General features: G+C 43.2%; 1 protein-coding gene across 4 annotated transcripts in view; it reads right to left on the reverse strand.

Annotated features, from left to right (window-relative positions):
* The window catches only part of PACSIN2 (protein kinase C and casein kinase substrate in neurons 2), a 121204-nt gene that overhangs the window by 16034 nt on the left and 85076 nt on the right, over nucleotides 1–20094 (reverse strand). For all 4 annotated transcript variants that reach the window (XM_044450902.1, XM_044450901.1, XM_044450899.1 and 1 more), the window contains 3 exons: nucleotides 10650–10885; nucleotides 8285–8440; nucleotides 3595–3770 (listed from right to left, as the gene is read on the reverse strand). In XM_044450902.1, the coding sequence (XP_044306837.1) occupies nucleotides 3595–3770; nucleotides 8285–8440; nucleotides 10650–10885 (568 nt within the window). The remainder of the gene's footprint in view (nucleotides 1–3594; nucleotides 3771–8284; nucleotides 8441–10649; nucleotides 10886–20094) is intronic.

Genomic DNA, 20094 nt, shown 5'->3' on the forward strand with positions numbered 1-20094 from the left:
AGCTCACTGTGGAACCCTTCCCCCTGTCGTGAGGCCGTAACTCACGTCTCCAATTGACTCACACAGCAGTCGGCAATAAAACTAAAGACTTTTATCGCTGTTTGCTACAAGATTTACGATGCAACAGATAAGCTCTGGCGATGAGCTCCTCGCAGTTCAGTTGCCCCCTCCTTTTTGAACTCTGAGGGGAAAAGTCACATGGATCTCAATCTTCCCTCATGTCTTTCCGTCCGTGGGTAGGACAAACTTCTCTGCTGCCGTCCCAATTGGTCTAACCTCAGCAATCTTCTCCAGAGCTAAGCATTCCATAAATTTCCTGTTACGTCTTCCTGTTCTCCAGGACTCTGCCCAGCAGCTTCAGAGTCAGGAGGCGGAGGGGGCAACTTGTTCAAACACCTCAGAGTCTAGAGGAAGGGAAGCTGCACTCTGCTCAAACAACTCAGAGCTAGGGTGTGGGGAGGCTACTTGCTCGGAAGCCTCAGAGTCGGGCTGCAGAGTGGTCATTTGGGCCCTGGGCACCAAGTATAAATCCCCTTGTTCCAATGCCTGACTCTCACTGTGAGCTTCTGGCCCTCTCTCGCGTGCCAACGCCTCTGTCAAGCCGTTAGGCACGACACCTCCTCTTCAGTTCTCCCATGAGTATACTAGGGAACACTAAGAGAGGAGCAAGTCTTTTTCTCCCCTCTGCTGCAAGCCATTTTGGGTTCACTGCAGCCTTTCCCCTTTAAAATCTTTTGAGAGCGATTAGGGAAGTGTGCTGTCATTATCAGCTTTCACAATCTCACTTTTGAAAGCCACTGACAGCTCCTTCAAAGTGGCCAAGCTGCACCTTGGAAGAGCTGTCAGTGACTGTAATATTTTTTGAAAAAGTTTTATGCCTGAAGTTATGCACAAAAATGTAATTTGATTTTTAAAAACCTAGCACAGATATGCACCTATGACCTCTCATAGTTGTGTGACTGTGGAATTTGGAAGCCTAACCAAGGACACTATCCAGTCAAATGCCTGCTGCCAAGAGGCCAAGAGGCACCTGGTACCAACCCTGGATATTCGCCAAAATAAGCTCGAAATACATTTTCCCCACTTTGGTTTCTCTTGACAGATGTCAGAAGGCAGGCTGTCAAAAGAAATAAAAGTTAGAAGGGACTTTTTGCTGTGAAATTGTTGTGGGATATTCTGGGGGATTTATACCACATTCACAGCAAAATCTTTAACTTCTTCCCCATACCAGTTCTTACTTGGGTCTACATTTTGTATTTTATCCTGAACCACTAGGTGCTTGCAAATACACAGCATCACCCATGTTTAAAAGAAAGGGTTTTTGACAGTGACTGAATTCACGCAACCTGACAAGCAACTCTGCTTGATTACCATGGTTCATGGATTTTTACCATAATCTACCTAACAGATAATCAAGTGGTTTCTAGGTTATCATGGACTCTATTCACTCCTCTCCTGTTGGCACATATCTCGTCAGCCACTCTGTCTGAAATTTAATCCCAAGGTACATGATTTCCTGCTTATGTTGACTGATACAACACACATAGCAGGGGTCCTCAAACCTTTTCAACAGGGGGTCAGTTGAAAAGTGGTGGTGACCGGTGCAGGCCGGTGAGGCAGGGAGGGCCTGCAGGCATGCGCAGTGAGGTGGGCGGCAGCGGCGGCTTGCTTACTTGGAGATGTCTGAGCGAGTCCAAAACCATCTCTGAGCGAGTGAAGCAGTGGTGAGGCGGGCAGTGGCAATGGGCATGGGGAGTCCAAAACCTGAGGTGGGCTGGATAAATGGGCATGGCAGGCCCAACAAAGCTTTTGACAAAGCGCCCCATATATTCTGATTAGTAAACTAGAATTGGACTCAAAAAGTGTTCATCAGTGGCACCTTCTCAAACTAGGGAAAGGAAATGAATTGGGTACTTTTGGCCCAATGCTTTTCAACAAATGCAGGAATACTTATCACATTTACAGATGACACAAAATTGAGTGGAACAGCTAATACCCTAGAAAACAGAAACAAAATTCAAAGCAATCTTGATAGGCTGGAATGCTAGGCTGAAACCAATAGAATGAAAATTAATAGGAACAAATGCCAAGTTCTGGACTTAAGAAAAAGAAACCAATGCATTTTTACAAGATGGGAATTTCTTCAATCAAAGTACCACAAGTGAGAAGGAACTTGAATTTGTTGTAGATCACAAGCTGAATATGAGTCAACAATGTGGCTGCAAAAAAGGTAAATGCTATTTTGGGCTGCATTAATAGAAGTATTTCCGAAATACATGAAATTCTAGTTCCCCTTCACTCAGCACTGGTTAGGCCTCATCTGCAGTACTGTGTCGAGTTTTAGCCACCACAGTTTAAGAAAGATACAGAAAAACTCAAAAGGAGAGAAAACAAAGCTGATCTGGGGGGCTGGAAAAAGCCCTATAAGGAGAGATTGAAAGAACTGGGCATGTTTAGCCTTGAGAGAGAAGACAAGACAGCACTCTTCATAGCACTCTTCTACTTGTCTCACAGATAAAGGCCAGGATCTATTCTTGATCATCCCAGAATACAGGCCACAGTATAACAGGATCAAGTTACAAGTTCCAGCTGAACATCTGGAAGAATTTCCTGACTGTTAGAGTAATACAACATAACCAGTTACCTAGGGAAGTTGAGGGCATTCAGGAGGCAGCTGGACAGCCATCTGAGAGGGTGGTTTAACCTGGTGTCCTGCACTGAGCAGAGGGTTGGACCTAATGGACTTCACAGTCCCTTCCAACTCTACTATTCCATGATTCTAGGAGTGTTCCTTTTCTAGCAGCCCTCTTGGTAATGAAAGGTAGCCAAAAAAAAAAAAAAAAAAACCAGCAGAAAATGAGACAGTACATGTATCTCACAACAGATTATATACTTGAGGGACTTGGGCCTTAAAAAGATAGGAGCCCTATTTCATACTGATATTATCAGAAATATGCTCATGTTGATTTTTTTACAGGAAAAGCTATTATGGCTAATCAACTAATCATATTATTAAAATTGTTCTAGTTAACTGCGCAATTCTAACAAGTTGATTTTAATACTTTGGGTGGCAAACACCATCTTAGAAAATATGTTGTAACTGCTTTCACAAAGGAGAAATACATACCTTCTAATATGCTGTTGCTCTGATATGAATGTACATCATTTATTTATCTATATTTGTATAGCACAACACATCCAAACATCCATGAGCAGTGAACAGTAAAAATAAAAAAGTAAAATAATTAAAACAATGCAACAGAAACAGCACAATGTTGATGTCTGCCTGACTGGCCCTGGCAGGGAAGCTGAAAAGAAATATTTTTTTCTTCAGTATTATTAATTGCTTTGCCTAGATAAACTCAATTTACCCAGATTACTTTCATCCTTCAGCAATGTTTGGCAAAAGTCAGTGAATCCAAAGAAGAATGTAACAATACAAATGTGTAACCCCAATTAATAGTAATATTTAATACCCCAGTATTTAAGAATTCTTTATTAAGTAGTGAGCTGTTGCAGTACTATTTATTCTTATTATACTATTTCACACAGAGACAACTTCAGTATGCAAGACCTTTCATCTTGCATGCTTACCTTGGAACAGTAGACAAGTCAAGATGTTTCTGAACTTCCAACAATACTTCTCGGAAGAAACGGAGGCGTTTTTCCTCAAATTGTTGACACTGTTCAAAAACTTGCTCCATGTTTTCCATATATTGAGGTGTAGTACTATCCAGGTCTTTTAGAGATTTTTCATACTTCTCCTTTGTCTTAAAAATAGACATGGAAAGTTATCAAAAATACTAGATATTTTATTGTGTACTTGTCCTAACTGAGCCATACATGGCAGGACACAGCAGTAATTTTATGGGATATTTTTCCCATAAATCAAAGTGAAATTCTATGTGATACAACTATCCACCAGAAGAGGGAATCATTTCATTTTTCTTGGAAATAAATACTGAGTTGAGATTTTCTACAAGAGCAAACTAAGCTCAAGATAAACCAACATAGGCATATGCAAGAATGAGTATGACTGAGGCAAAAGTAACCTTGCTCACATATATTTCAAACAAGGTAAGCTAAAATTAGGTACAGAGATTAATTCCAAATCCCCCACTTAGCTCAGATATGGTATACTGTGTCCCTAAAAAAGGGTTCTATTTCATTCTGACATTAAAACTCAGTCATAATGCTACATCTTAATATTCAATTACACAATAAGTCTGGGTAAGCATCAGGCTTGCAGCTTCCCCACTCCTTTCCTTTTCTGGCATAACTGCAAGGAGTTCTTTCATTTCTTTTTGTGTTTAACAAGAGCTTGCTATATTATCCACACCTGACAAATTATGATTAACTATGTTTGATGGAAACAAGACTACTTCAAACCTGTTTTCAGAGGCTGACTTGTTTCTATTAACTATACAATTAACTGCAGTTTAGGATTTCAATGCAATGGTAAACTGTGGTTAATTTAAACAGAAGTGAATGCTTCCAAATATTATTCATGCAGCTACACTGAGAACAAGAGGGGAGCACAGAAGCCCAAGGTGGGCTTCAGCTTGTTCTTGTACTGATAAACCATGGTTTAGTACTCTGCTCAGAAAAAGACTCTATGTAATCAATTTACAAAGAAAACTAAAATGTTTCAGTGAGCTACCTGACAAAACTTACATTGTATCTGACACTAGGGAATGTTTTTCAGTAAATCCACAATAAAAATATGAATTGACATCAAATGAAACACTGCAAGGATTCTCAAAATCCATCAAGAAACTGTATTGTTCAAACACCATAAGATTGGGTGCACAGATGCAAAGAAAAGAGTTCCTTAGTTCTTTTAGACCTGTGGGCACCTTTGAGAAATTGAGAAACCGGTGCGGGAGCCACAACCACAATACCTAATTAGTGGATTACTGCTTTAGCATCTACCTATCATGTCTATATTGTCTGAGTTGTGCCTTATTCAGCAAAAACTTGTCTTGCGTCTATTCAACACTAATATGTTGTCATACTGGATTGCCTAAGTTAGCTAATAATTGACACTGCAATACAGCTTATACTTCTTTTATACATTATGTATGTTTGGACAATTTCCAGTATTTGCTTTTTTCTTGGGAAAAGGTAAAATAAATTTTATACTGGCAAAGTCTTTAAATATTCACTGACATACATATTCTTTTAATTTAACTTTCATGAAAATAAATGGCTTCTCTGTGCCCTTTTGACAGGTAGAAGACTGATATTACAACTTGGGAATAATAAACACTAACTTCTTATAATGCAATGGACTGAGGACCTTACAACATCTCTTGTAGATGCCACCCTCAAATGGATATTTATTTAGATATTTGATCTGCTTTTATTGAATCATATATATACAGTATATCACAGAAGTGAGTACACTCCTCACATTTTGTAAGTATTTTATTTTATCTTTTCATGTGACAACCCTGAAGAAATGACACTTTGCTACAATGTAAAGTAGTGAGTATACAGCTTGTCTAACAATGTAAATTTGCTGTCTCCTCAAAATAACTCAACACACAGACAATGTCTAAACTGCTGGCAACAAAAGTGAGTACACCCCTAAGTGAAACTGTCCAAATTGGGCATTATTAGCCATTTTCCCTCCCCAGTGTCATGTGACTCGTTAATGTTACAAGGTCTCAGGTGTGAATGGGGAGCAGGTGTGTTAAATTTGGTGTTATCGCTCTCACTCCCTCATACTGGTCACTGGAAGTGCAACATGACACCTCATGGCAAAGAACTCTCTGAGGATCTGAAAAAAAGAATTGTTGCTCTACATAAAGATGGCCTAGGCTATAAGAAGACTGCCAAGACCCTGAAACTGAGCTGCAGCACAGTGGCCAAGACCATACAGTGGTTTAACAGGACAGGTTCCACTCAGAACAGGCCTTGCTATGGTCGACCAAAGAAGCTGAGTGCACGTGCTCAGTGTCATATCCAGAGGTTGGCTTTGGGAAATAGACATATGAGTGCTGCCAGCATTGCTGCAGAGGATGAAGGGGTGGTGGGTCAGCCTGTCAGTGCTCAGACCATACGCAGCACACTGCATCAAATTGGTCTGCAGGGCTGTTGTTCCAGAAGGAAGCCTCTTCTAAAGATGATGCACAAGAAAGCCCGCAAACAGTTTGCTGAGGACAAGCAGACTAAGGACATGGATTAGTGGAACCATGTCCTGTGGTCTGATGAGACCAAGATAAACTGATTTGGTTCAGATGGTGTCAAGCGTGTGTGGCGACAACCAGGTGAGGAGTACACAGACAAGTGTGTCTTGCCTACAGTCAAGCATGGTGGTGGGAGTGTCATGGTCTGGGGCTGCATGAGTGCTGCCGGCACTGGGGAGCTACAGTTCATTGAGGGAACCATGAATGCCAACATGTACTGTGACATACTGAAGCAGAGCATGATCCCCTCCCTTCGGAGACTGGGCCGCAGGGCAGTATTCCAACATGATAACGACCCCAAACAAACCTCCAAGACGACCGCTGCCTTGCTAAAGAAGCTGAGGGTAAAGGTGATGGACTGGCCAAGCATGTCTCCAGACCTAAACCCTATCGAGCATCTGTGGGGCATCTTGAAACGGAAGGTGGAGGAGTACAAGGTCTCTAACATCCACCAGCTCTGTGATGTCGTCATGGAGGAGTGGAAGAGGACTCCAGTGGCAACCTGTGAAGCTCTGGTGAACTCCATGCCCAAGAGGGTTAAGGCAGAGCTGGAAAATAATGGTGGCCACACAAAATATTGACACTTTGGGCCCACTTTGGACAGTTTCACTTAGGGGTGTACTCACTTTTGTTGCCAGCGGTTTAGACATTGATGGCTGTGTGTTGAGTAATTTTGAGGGGACAGCAAATTTACACTGTTATACAAGCTATATACTCACTACTTTATATTGTAGCAAAGTGTCATTTCTTCAGGGTTGTCACATGAAAAGATATAATAAAATATTTATAAAATGTGAGGGGTGCACTCACTTCTGTGATATACTGTATATGTGTATATCTATGTGCACACACATAATGTATATACATATATAATATTGTGAACTTCAGAGAGCTTCAGCTATAAGAGTTACAGAAATGTAATGTAACAATAATTTGTAGAAAGCTGCATGCATTTCATAAAAATCCAAATACATTGGTACCTTGGCTCACAAACTTAATCCATTCCAGGACTCTGGTCATGACCCAAATTGGTTGTGAGCCAAGTTAAATTTCCCCATAAGGTTCAATGTAAATAAGGTTAATCCATTCTGTAACCATTTTTTAAATCAGAAAAATGTGAAACAAAGTGACAACAACAAAGATCGTGGCCCACCAACCAACCTGAGCACAAGTGCGGCCATCTCCCTGCCTCCCCCCCCCAGCATGACCGAGATCGCGCCTGTCATCCCTGCAGGGGCCCATCATCATGGCACATGCCCGTCATCCTGGCACGCTGGGGGGGTGAGGGGGAGACACGGACGTGATCACAGGCGCACTGGGGGAGGAAGAGATGAGTGCAAACGGCACGCTGGGGGAGGGAGAGATAGGCGTGATCTCAGCCATCTCCCCCGCCCCCACCCCCAGCATGATCGCAGCCATCTCCCCACTCTCTCGGTGGTGGGGTGGGGAGATGGCTGGTTGGGGGGAAGGAATGGCCAAGATAGTGCATGTCTTTCCTGCAGGAGCACACCTCTGATCACACACGCCTTCCCTGCATGAAAGCAACTGCGATTGCGGCCATATCTCCACTGGGGGGGGAGAGAATGGCTGCAATCTTGCTCGCCTCCCAATGCAGAGTTCACTACCCATGTCAAAATTTTAATGAAATTCTTCTTTATGACCCAATTTGTTCATGAGTCGAGGTACCACTGTATGTGCATTTTTAAAAAACTGACAATTTTTTAAAAAATATAGATAGTCCCAGGTACCATGTTAGGGATCTCTGGCATAGAACATACAAATCAATCGAATTTTGGAATTAACCATACTTGTATTTTCTTTAGAATGCTATTTGTGCTATCAATGACTGCAATAGCAGGAGACACATTTTGCTTACAGCAGATTAAGATTGAATAGGAAAGAGAGAAGGAATTCATGTTAATTTAATAGCTATATTAACAGTGTTATGGCAAATGTTTTTCACCCTTTTTTGAATCATTCCTACATAACAGCCCTGGCGATGACTCACAAATCTAGCACTGTAGTAGTAATATTACCACTTGTCTGTTTTGAAAAGCAGTGCTTATAAAGCATCATGTTCAGAAGAAGTTTACCTTAAGAACATCCTGTTTACTTTTTTCCACTTTGTCCTGCAGTTTTTTTAGCTGCTCTGGATTCAGGGCTGGATCAGCTTTGCTATTTGCCTCTCTGGATACAGCAAGTTTTTCTTCCTTGCAGGCCACATGATATGCTTTCTTAGCAGCTTCCACCTAGATTAAATGTTTTAACAGATATGTCGTACTTGTACTGAATCACTACACACAAATGGACAGAGATTAGATATTGAGGCAAAGCATTACTACAGGACTCACAAATGCACCAAGGTGCCTTTCAATAAAGCCATAAATTGTATGTTGAAAACTACTGTAATGGACCACAGGAGTAGATCTGAGGCACCAATATATAACAAAATTCTGGATTACTGAATATGACAAGAAATCTGCATTTGTTGATTAATCAAAATAAAACACATGTGCTTATCATCAAAGCCTGAAAGTGTTATCAGGTAACTTACAATTTAATAAACAGTAATGTTCTAAGCATGTTTGATCATGAGAGCTATTGTGGTGTAGTAGTGAAAGATTAGACTCAGGAGATCTGGGTTTTAGTCCCCACTCAGTCATGAAACACTGGGTGACTCTAGACCAGCCAGCCTAACCTACTCTGTAGGGTTGTTGAGAGGATAAAATGTAGAGGAGGCTCATGCAAGCTGTCTTTGGTTCCTTGCAGAAGGAAAAAAAGGCAGGATATAAATGTAAAAGTAAATTACACCGACCTCAATGGGATTTTCTCTCTAGTAAGTGTGCTTTGGGTTGCAGACTAAAGCTACCACATCACTGAGAAAAGGACACTTGTAATAATGAATGAAAAATACATTTCCAGTAGAACTCCATTGCTTAAATAACCATGAATAAAATTGTACCATCACAATCTTACCAATTTATACTTGGCCACTATTAATTTATCCACTAAAGGTTTGATTAGTTTCCTGAGGGAAGTTTGCAGCTCTGCTTCCTTTATTTTTTTCTGTCCATTAAAAATATTAATTCTTCAACCAAAATTATGGAAGAATTCTATATTTATCTCAACTCTCTGAAGAGCTGCAAATGGATAAAGATAGGCTCCCTTTTCTTTAAAAAAATCTCCATCACTTTGCTCTGGGACAGAAAACTGAAAGTATTCAGTTCATTATACCTTTTCTTACATGCTATACACAAAACAGTCCTCATAGGATGACTGGTACCATGTACTGGCCTAGACCTTGGCATCAGGTATACCACTGGTCTCAGGTCTGAACATCCATAGATCAAGGAGGTCCAGAAAAAGGCTAATTTGCTGCAGATGTCTTTGCCAACACATCAACATTAAGAAGGTGGGAAGGGTAGCATACCCCTACTTATCATGCAAGGAATTCTCCCTGCAGGGTACTTTGGCAGCTCCTATTTCTCAAGCTAAGACTTGTATATGACTGCAAACACTTGTCTGTCCAAACTGAATATTACACAGGGGAAGCAGAAATTTATTTATTTATTTATTTATTTATTAAAACATTTTTATGCCACCCCATTCGCCGAAGCCTCGGGGCGGCTTACAACACTAAGTTAAAATAATTATAATATAAATCAAAAATATAAACATTAAATTAAAAATACAACAATACAGTATAAAATAAGCCGCCCTGGCCAGATAAAATCCAACAATATTAACAGTTAAAATGCTGCTTGAATAAAAAGGTCTTTGCCTGGCGCCGAAAAACAAATAACGACGGCGCCAGGCAGACCTCTCTGGGGAGCGCATTCCATAACTTAGGTGCCACTGCAGAGAAAGCCCTCCTCCGAGTACCCACCCTCCTAATTTCTTTCATGGAGGGTTCCCGGAGAAGGGCCTCCCCCGCCGATCTCAAGGGGCGGCTGGGCATATATGGATGCAAGCGCTCCTTCAGGTAACCAGGACCCAAGCCGTTTAGGGCTTTATAGGTCATCACCAAAACCTTGAATTGGGCCCGGACTTCAATGGGAAGCCAGTGAAGCTGATGGAGAACTGGAGTCATGTGAACACAACGCCCAGTCCCCGTCAGCAGCCTGGCAGCTCTATTTTGAACCAATTGAAGTATCCAGACCGTCTTCAAGGGTAGCCCCACGTAGAGCGCATTACAGAAGACGGGAAGTCACCAGTACATGTGTCACTGTCGCAAGGCAGAAATGAGACTGTCACTCAGCTACATGTCTTCCATAACATTTCATTCTCCCCAGGAGGTGAGAAATAGCCCCCATATTCTTATCAGTGTTCTCTAACATGCTTTCCAAGACAGAGAACTAAGGAGTTGTGGAACAGAAGAGCAGGAGGAGAGGAGAAATTGAATTGTGGAAGCAAAGCTACAAAGCTGATTAGGGTATACAATGTGGAACAATTATTTACCTCTTTTAGCTTTTTGGCCCATGGTTTTTGAGCTTTCCTAAATCCATCTTCAGCTTCCTTGCTTTCTTTGAATCCACCTATCATTTGCTTATGAAAAGAATCCTTCTGCCAGTTCTTTATCTTTTCAAAATCTTCATTCATTAAAGAAGCTTTTACTTCTAGGTGTAGTTCACTCACTTTTTCTGCTTCAATCATAAGTGCATGCCAAGACTTTTCAACAGTCCCGTACTGTGGTCCTGTGGGGAAAAATCAGCAAAACAATTTTTGTGACTGGGCACATTCACAATTGAATGTGGGTAAAAAAATCATATATGGATTTAAAATAATATATATTTATTTTTAAATCTAAAATTTTGAATCATATATATTTAAATCATATATTAATCATATATATGGATTTTTTAAAATTTAAATATTTTAACTTCAATTAGATTATTTTTAATATTTTGGTTAAAAATCTATCTAAAGATAGTTTTCTATTTAAGATACATTATTGTCCAAAGGTTGTACATCATGAAATAAGAATTAGTTTTTAATTATGTAGCATGAAGCTGTATATTCATGCAATGTTTTAAATTTTTGGTAAACAAATTCTAATAATCCATTCACAATGTCATGCTTTTCCTGAAGTTTCTGTAAGATTATTGGGCAATTTTCCTATCTAAAAAATAGTGTCACAGATGCTTGGTTTTACAGTTCCCAAAACTGTGGAAGTGTGTCTGCAGAGATCACCTGCCTCTTCTTGGTAGTGGAATAGATCTGCACAAGAAGCTAAGTATGAGAAGGGAGGGGCAAGTAATAAACAAGAGCAGAATACTCCACAAGTCTTTGGCTCTTTTTGTGTATAGTCTGAGGTTTATCATATCATTCTTTCCTTGAAGGAGAAAACCTATAATGGCAGCAGACCATAAAATAAACCTAGTTTGGGAATATTTTAATGAAGTTCCCCCACCTATAGGTAAGAAAGGCATGCTTGCGACTTATGCAGAAAACATAATTTAAATGTAGTCTTACTGACTAGTGGTTTAAATCAAATCCACCATGATGACAACCCATCCTGGCAATAACCAGAGTGTGCTTTTATTGTTGAAACAATCACAGTGAACCCAAGAGATGATCAGGTTCACCATGTACTGTTGTCCCTCTCCCTGTATTCTCAGTCCCCCACCTCAGGTATTCCAAGGAAAATCATGAAAGGAGCAAGTTTTTCTTCCTTAACTGCCACAATCCATTTCAGGCTTGTCCCAGCCTTTTTCCACTTAATTTTTTTTTACTGGAGATAGAGAAAGTGAACCACAAGGCAAGATTTCAAGATTCCTGCTTTGACAATTACAGGCAGTTCCTTCAAAGTAACCCAGCAGCACATTGGAGAGGCTGCCCATGGTTGCAAAACTTTTTTTTGGTACCTGGAAATTCTGGCAATTAAAAAACACTTTTAAATTTTATTCACCTATATTTCTGCAACTGAAAACATTCATAGTTGAATGAGTGCAGGGATGGGAAGTCTAAGGTGGACAATGTGCTGGAAAAGTCCAACAAGTTCCTATCCTACAATTGCCCTTCTAACACAGATGATAACAATTGGCCATTTATCCTCTCCACTGTGGATTGCCCCACAAAGGATCCCCTCCATGCAACTGGGTAAATTTTACAAAATCAATTTTTTGAAAATGTTTTTGGCAAACACGCTCCCAAAATTGTTAGGCAACTGCAGGGAGCCCTTCCAATGTTCCACTGGGGCACTTTGGATGGAAAACAAGCCGTGATGAGCCGAAACAGTACACAACAATGGAGGGAAGCCAGTGCCAGATTGCCCTCCCCCAAGTTCCACTTGAGCAGTTTGCAGGCAACTTGGCTCTCACACCCATCTAGGATCCTCATGACAAGAGTGTTTTTTCACTCCTATCATGTGTCTCTGTAGCCATATTGCCATATCCATGAAGGGGTCACTTGTCCAGGTTTGGATGACATGACAGCTCCTCATGGATTCAATAGCCCATGGGTTTGGTGACTTGTTCCCTGCAAAACAAGCCACATGAAGCAATCAGTCTGGGTTATTATATGGTGTGAAGCCAGTGTCTGTATCCTATGTGGTTTAAGGGAACTATATTGTGTTTTCAGCCATTACGTAGAGTAAGACTTTCCCTGTCTAATTTGCAGGATGATTGTATAAAATCTACATTCAAAAGCCTGATTTCACATTTTGTTAGCCTTTGGAAACTTTTGTGGCTGTTTCTTAAACAGAACACATTTAGCATTTCAAAAGATTTTAGACCACTTTTCAGTAGTTACTCAAGTTGGCATAATGATCAAAACAGCAGTATAATACAAAATTTCATGGATCCCCAATCTGATATATCATATCCAATTATGGCACCCTTTCTTCCACAGTTGCATCAAGACTACCAGAGACACAGATTTACCAATCCTCCAAATAAAAACTGAAGTATAACAAAATAAAATCCAGGTTAAGACAATAAAAGTAGCATGTGAAACTTGGTATAAAACCATAGCTCCTAAAATAATATACAGGCACTATATTCAGATAATAGACATGCATTCCAACAATGCTTTCAGCAATTTATTATGTCTTTAAATAGTTCACCCTTTAGTCAAAGGATCTAACTAAGAGACAACAGAATTATCAAACTCTTACATTCATGTATATTTTCTTCTATTAAGACTTCTTGGTTGCATAGCCAGAAGTGTGGCTTCTAGATTGAGAGAGGTATTACTACCACTCTATACGACTCTGGTGCACCCGAAACTGAAGTACTGTGCTCAGTTTTGGGCCCCTCATTACAGGAAGGATAGATTGGTGGCCAGTTTGCAGGGAATGCCATGAGGTGAGACTGAGAGAAAAGCAGGTCGCTTACCTGTAACTGATGTTCTTCGAGTGGCCATCTGTGCATTCACACATATGGGTGCTGCACCTGCGCAGTGCCTAGGCCGGAAGATTAGAAAGCTAGTGGTTTGGTGGGAAAACTCCACTCCCCTCCCCCCAGTGGTATAAATAGAGGGGAGTGTCTGCCATTTTGCCCAGTCTTGAAGACCAAACGTTCGCCCCCTAACGGCTGCAATGATATTACAATAAGCATTATCACCATCGGTGCCCTAAGTACTTAGACATGGTACCAATGAATAACATTTCCATTCACCAACACTGAGTGGGGCCGGCAGGTGGGTTGTTTGAATACACAGATGGCCACTCGAAGAACATCAGTTACAGGTAAGCAACCTGCTTTTCTTCGTCGTGGCCTCTGTGCATCACACATATGGGTGATTAGCAAGCTTACCAGACTAGGAGGAGGGAGGTGTCGTCAACGAAGAATTGATGAGAGAACTGCCCTGCCGAAAGAGCAGTCTTGTCTGGCACAGACAATAATGCTTGGCAAAAGTACATGGAGCAGTCCATGCAGCCACTCTGCAGATATCTTGAAGCGGAACTCCTGTGGCAAAGGCAGACGAAGTCGCTACTGCTCGCATAGAATGACCTCTTGGAAATCCAGGTAAGTCCATTTTTGCTAGCTGATATGCCAAGACAATAGTTTCAACAATCTGAGATGTGACTGGGGATCCTTTGTCATATTCTGCATACTTGATAAAAAGTCTATTAGAGCGACGAAAGGACTCTGTACGGGATCTGTAAAAAGTCAAGCAGCGTCTAACATCGAGAGTGTGAAGAGACCTCTCAATCAGATTCGAGGGCGATGGAAAAAACACAGGCAGAACAATCTCTTGGCTCTTATGGAACAGTGTAGCCGCCTTAGGCAAAAATGAAGAATCCATCCAAAGAACGACCTTTTCTTTGTGAAAATTCAGATACGGTTGATCTATTCGAAGAGCGCAAAGTTAGCTAGCTCTCTGAGCTGATGTGACCGCAATAAGGAAGGCTGTCTTCCAAGACAGTAGACGAAGGTCAACAGTCACCAGGGGTTCAAATGGGGGTTTTGTAAGTGCTTGGAGCACTACAGAAAGGCTCCATGTTGGCATAACAGAGTGCATAGAAGGATGCAAATTATGTAATCCTCTAATGAAGTGCTGAACCAAAGGTTGAGAGAAAACTGAAGAGCCTTGTATAGTGTCCCGATAATGCGATAGGGCAGCTGCATATACTTTAATGGACGATGGTTTAAGTCCCGAATGGTACACTTGTAGAAGGAAATGCAATATATTCTCAATCGAATCCATCTGAGGATCGAACGAATGGCATTCAGCAAAGGATGAGAATCTTTTCCATTTTGCCGCATAGGACCGACGGGTGGACGGTCTCAAAGCAGACTTGAGAATCGCCTGAATATCAGGATCTAAAGCTGTCGGTACCGAAGCATCTTCTGTCGAATTCGAAGGAGGAGCACTCTGTACAGTTCGTTGGGTCGAGTTGTCCTGTACTTGAGAAGACATTGGAATCGAGTCGGCGGCAGGATTTAGGCGATGCACCAGGCCGTCAGCTTCAACAATGTCAGTTGTTGGATCAGTCCTTTCTGTTGTGTTAGCAAGTAAGGAATTGCGGGAAGCCAAAGAAACACTTCTTTGGACAGTTGAAGGAGAGTGCTGAACCAAGGTTGTCTCGGTAACCACCGAGTGATTAATATTCCTGTGGCGTTGTCTCGAACTATTTTCGACACTACCCTTATTATAAGTGGAATTGGAGGGAAAGTGTAGAAATTCATATTGTCCCAAGGGATCGTGAGGGCATCCCCTCTTGATCCCGATCCGATACCCACTCTCGAACAATACAGTTGGCATACGCTGTTGTTCCGGGTAGCGAACAAGTCCATGTCCAGGTATCCCCATAGGTGGAAGAGGTGTTCGCAAAATTGTCCAATTCCCACTCATGGGTCGTTGACATCTGTCTGCTCAAAGTGTCCGCTTCGACGTTGTCGGTTCCGGCCAAGTGAACTGCAAGGAGTAATATGTCCCTTGGGATGCACCAATCCCAAATTTCCATCGATAAACGCATTAGAGCTGGTGACTTTGTCCTGCCTTGCTTGTTGATGTAAAAAACAGCAGCGATGTTGTCGCAAGCAATTTGGACAACCTGATGGTATAGAACAGTCTCGAAGGATTTGAGAGTGTTGAAAATCACCAGGAGCTCGAGGAAATTTATATGCTTCATTGTTTCCCTTCATTTCCAAGTCCCTTGGACCCAAAGTCCTGCACATGCTGCACCCCATCCAACGAGGGATACATCGGTGTACAAGATTGTCGTCGGTTGAGGTGGCCAAAACAGAATGCCGGTAGACAGATTTTCTGGGATAGTCCACCAAGTCATGATATGTAGGATAAACAGTGGGATCCGGATTAGCTTGGTGGGTGGATCCTGCAGCGGCTGGAAGGACTTGTTGAAAAACAGCTGTATGGGTCGCAGTCGTAGTCTGGTGTACGGGACGATGACAACTGCAGCAGCCTTGTGTCCCAAGAGTCTCTGAATGGTGACAGCCGGTACCGTCCTGTTTAGTCGAATCCGATGGATAAACTTGCAGAGATTGTCTCGACGGTTCGGAGAAAGGAAAGCACTCTCTTGGGTAGAATCAAGGCGTGCTCCGATGAAATCAATGACCTGCATGGGAATAAGGGACGATTTCTCGCGGTTAATGCAAGGTCCAAGATTATCAAGTAAAACGCAAGTTTCGTGTACTGCTGAACGAAGACCTTGTCTAGTCTGCGACACAATGAGCCAATCGTCCAAATACGGGTATATTTGTATACCCTGAGTCCGTAAATATGCACACACTGGAGCCATACACTTTGTGAAGACTCTGGGCGCAGTCGCCAGTCCGAAAGGCAAGACATTGAATTCAAGTATGTCGGACCCGACAGTGAAGCGAAGAAAGTGTCTGTGAAAAGGCTGGATGGAAATATGGAAGTAGGCATCCTTCAAGTCCAGTGAGGCAAACCAATCCTCTCTCCTCAGCAACTGAAAGATATTTTGTAAGGTGGTCATCCGAAACTTCTTGCGTTTGATGTACCTGTTGACATTTCGCAAGTCCAGGATTGGACGAAGACCACCGTCCCATTTCAGGACCGTAAAATATCTGGAATAGAATCCATGCAGCCCTTCAGAGTTGGAGAGCTGTCGAATCGCTCCTTTACGAAGTAGCTGGAAAACTTCGTCACATAGTACCGAAAAGCGGGGTGTAAAATGAATCGGGCTCGACGGTGGAATGACATCGAATTCTATCCTATATCCGAGCTGGATGATGGACAACACTCACCTATCAGATGTAATGAACTCCCAAATGGGGAGTCGGCTTTGGAGCTGGACCCCAAAAGGAAGACGGGAAGGTGGGGAGTGGAGAGAGAGAGTGGTCTGCCTGGGCCGTCAATGTTGGCGTTTCTCGGTATTGAAGCGTCGACGGCCCTGGGAGAAGCATTGCTGCAGTGGCTGCCTTCGACGCTGCTGCCTCTGGTGGTATTGCTGTCGCAGCTGGTATTGCTGCCGGTAGGAGGATCGAGGCCATTGCCACTTACGTTTTTGTTGAGGAAGCTCCATACGGCGTGCGGTCATACGCGATTCATGAATCGACTTCAACTTGTGGTCGGTCTTTTGATGGAAAAGTCCGGTGCCGTCAAACTGCATTTCCTCGATCCTCCTCTTCATTTCGTCTGGGAAATTGCAGTTGCGCAGCCACGCATGGCATCACAGAGAGATGGCACTGATGAGGGCCCTCAAATTAGTGTCCACATGGTGCCTGGCAGTGGAGAGTTGTTGTATCGCCACCTGCACCACCTCCTTTATGAAGACTCTGGCCAAGTCCGCTTGTTGGTCCGGAAGGGAGGCAGCAACGTTATCCAGTTTCTGCATTATGAAGTACTGGTAACATGCCAGTGTTGCTTCTTAATTCGATATGCAGAGGCCAAGCCCAGAGGCTGCATAGACCCGGTGCGCGAGCATATGGATTTTCCTCTGCTCCTTGTCACGAGGAGCCATGTGTCCCCTCGACTCCCTGCCCTGGGAGGACTCAACCACCACAGAGTTTGGCTTTGGGTGACGGAGTAAGAATGGAATGTTGTCCTCTTGCACCTGATACATGGCCTTGTACCGATGGGACATTGTCTGTGGTTGAGCCAGTTGATCCCAAGGCTGGACCATAGCCTGTCGGAGCGTCATAATGAGTGGCAGGGCTATGGCTGCGGACTGCTCTCCCCTGACGATGTCATAAAAACAATCGGTACTGGGACCTGGACGATGATGGGCCTCAGTCTCCAGAGACTGAAGGAGACGGGAGATGAGCTCCGCAAAGGTGATGTGTGGTTCGTCAGGGGAGGCGGGACCCTGGGAGGTGATAGCCACATCAGGAGACGTAGAGTCAACCTCTGAGTTGTCCGAGTCTTCAAGATACTGGTGGCAATCACTAGAAGATGCAGATTCCAGAGAGGTCAGCCTCCCTCTCTCCACTCACCTCGATGTAGATGGGGCCTCCCTCGGCACTGATGGTGACTGACGGTCCCGTGGGTAAAAAGAATATGGTTGGTATTCACCCCAAGTAGGGAAACCACCATACCCATGCATCATCATCTCCATGCTCGGATGCTCAGCTTCGATGTCTTGGAGGCGAGGGCGAATCTGCGGGTGGTTCGGCCACCAGCATCGGAGTAGGGGAGCGTTCCCTCAGTGGGGAGTCTCTAATCAATCCGTCAAAAATAGACTCCCTAAGCGGCTCCTCTGGTTGTTGAGAAGGCACACTCTCAGGCCTGATAGGCTGCCTGGGGGATCCGGGAGGGGTCACCTGCATCGCGGATTGCAGGGCCAGTCCCGAGGGAGTCGGTCCCACGGTGGCGGTCGGTACAGAGAAGCCTGATGAACCCGAACCACTGTGTTTGGGGCGGTCGGGATTTTTGCCTTTACGGACGGTCTTGTCTGCCTTTTCCTTTCTCGGCTTCTTATGTGCAGAAGGCTTGTCTGAGCCGGTATGTTTGTGCTTTTCTCGCTTCTTAGCTGGAGAAGAAGGGAGCTGCTGGGCCTCCATCGAAGTGGCATCTTCATCCAAAGGACGATGTGGAGAAGCAGTTGAAGCCGGAGCAGGGCGCTTCGCAGGTGCGCCAGCAGAAGAGCGCTGAGAAGGCACGGCTGAGGAGCCAGGCCTTAAGACCAGTCGGTCAGATTGCATCAAGGCCTGGTCCCATAAGAGTTTGTGGAGACAATTCTCCCTATTCTTTCTAGCTTGCTTGGTAAAGGCCAAGCAATGGCCGCACTTATCGGTTCTATGCCCCTCGCCGAGGCAGAGGTCGTGTGGATCCACGGGCGACATTTTGGATCCACACTCAACACATTTGCAGAATGCCGCTCGCTGTGCCATCGCGAAAAATAGAAAAGAGAAGATAGTGCAGAGGGTTAGATAATATTTGTTTTTTTTAATAGGAACGAAGAAAAGAAAGAAGGGATAAGAGCAAAAAACTTGGAGTATAAGAAGATAGGAACAAGATATAGAGCAAAAATGTAAAACGAACAGTAAGCATGAGGATCTAAGCGAGAGACGAACAGGCACGAGGCACAGCGAACGGCGGTCGCAAAGACTGAGCAGAATGGCGGACACTCCACTCTATTTATACCACTGGGGGGAGGGGAGCAGAGTTTTCCTGCCAAACCATTAGCTTTCTAATCTTCCAGCCTAGGCACTGCACAGGCGCAGCACCCATATGTGTGATGCACAGAGGCTACGACGAAGAACTGGGTCTCTTCAGTCTGGAGGAGACTCAGAGGGGATCTGTTGGTGACATACAGGTATGTGAGGGGATGTCACGCGGAGGTGGGAGAGACCTGTTCTCCCCTGCAGAGGAAGGCAGGATGTGCTCCAACGGAGCAAAGCTCAGGGAACCAAGGTTCCATTTAGATGCCAGAAAGCACTTCCTGACAGTTAGGACCTCGAGGGTATGGAATGGACTTCTACGGGAGGTGGTTGAGGCCCCATCGGTGAGGGTGTTCAAAGATAAGCTGGACAGGCACATGGTGGGCATGTCGTGAGCAGAGCCAGTTGGAGCTGGGGTCAGACTAGATGGCTCGGGAGGCCCCTTCTGACTTGCTCTTTTTCTATCTTACTTACAAATCAATTTCTAGACAATTCAGTAAGGCCAAAAGTCACTTACATTTAGCTTCGGTTCTAGCATTTCATATTATTTTTTCTAAATAAGTTATTAAATAAGCTAAAACAATCCACTGGTTTTGACTTACAATGACCAAGTATTTAACTAACACAAAGAGGTTTTGTTTTCTGCAACTTTATGACCCAGCTGCTTACAAACAAAGGACCACTTCAGATGATATCCAGAAGCAGAGAGATAAAATGTTTACATCATCATCATAATCTAATTTTTACAGACCATGACAATAACCACATGGCTCTCTGGATGGTTTACACTATTAAAAACTATCAACAAAACATAAAAAACAATGTATTAACAAAGTCAGTAATACAGCATGAATAATAAAACTTCAGTATCA

This window comes from Varanus komodoensis, unplaced genomic scaffold (genome assembly GCF_004798865.1).
Source record: "Varanus komodoensis strain SLA01 unplaced genomic scaffold, ASM479886v1 scaffold69, whole genome shotgun sequence".
Classification (NCBI taxonomy): domain Eukaryota; kingdom Metazoa; phylum Chordata; class Lepidosauria; order Squamata; family Varanidae; genus Varanus; species Varanus komodoensis.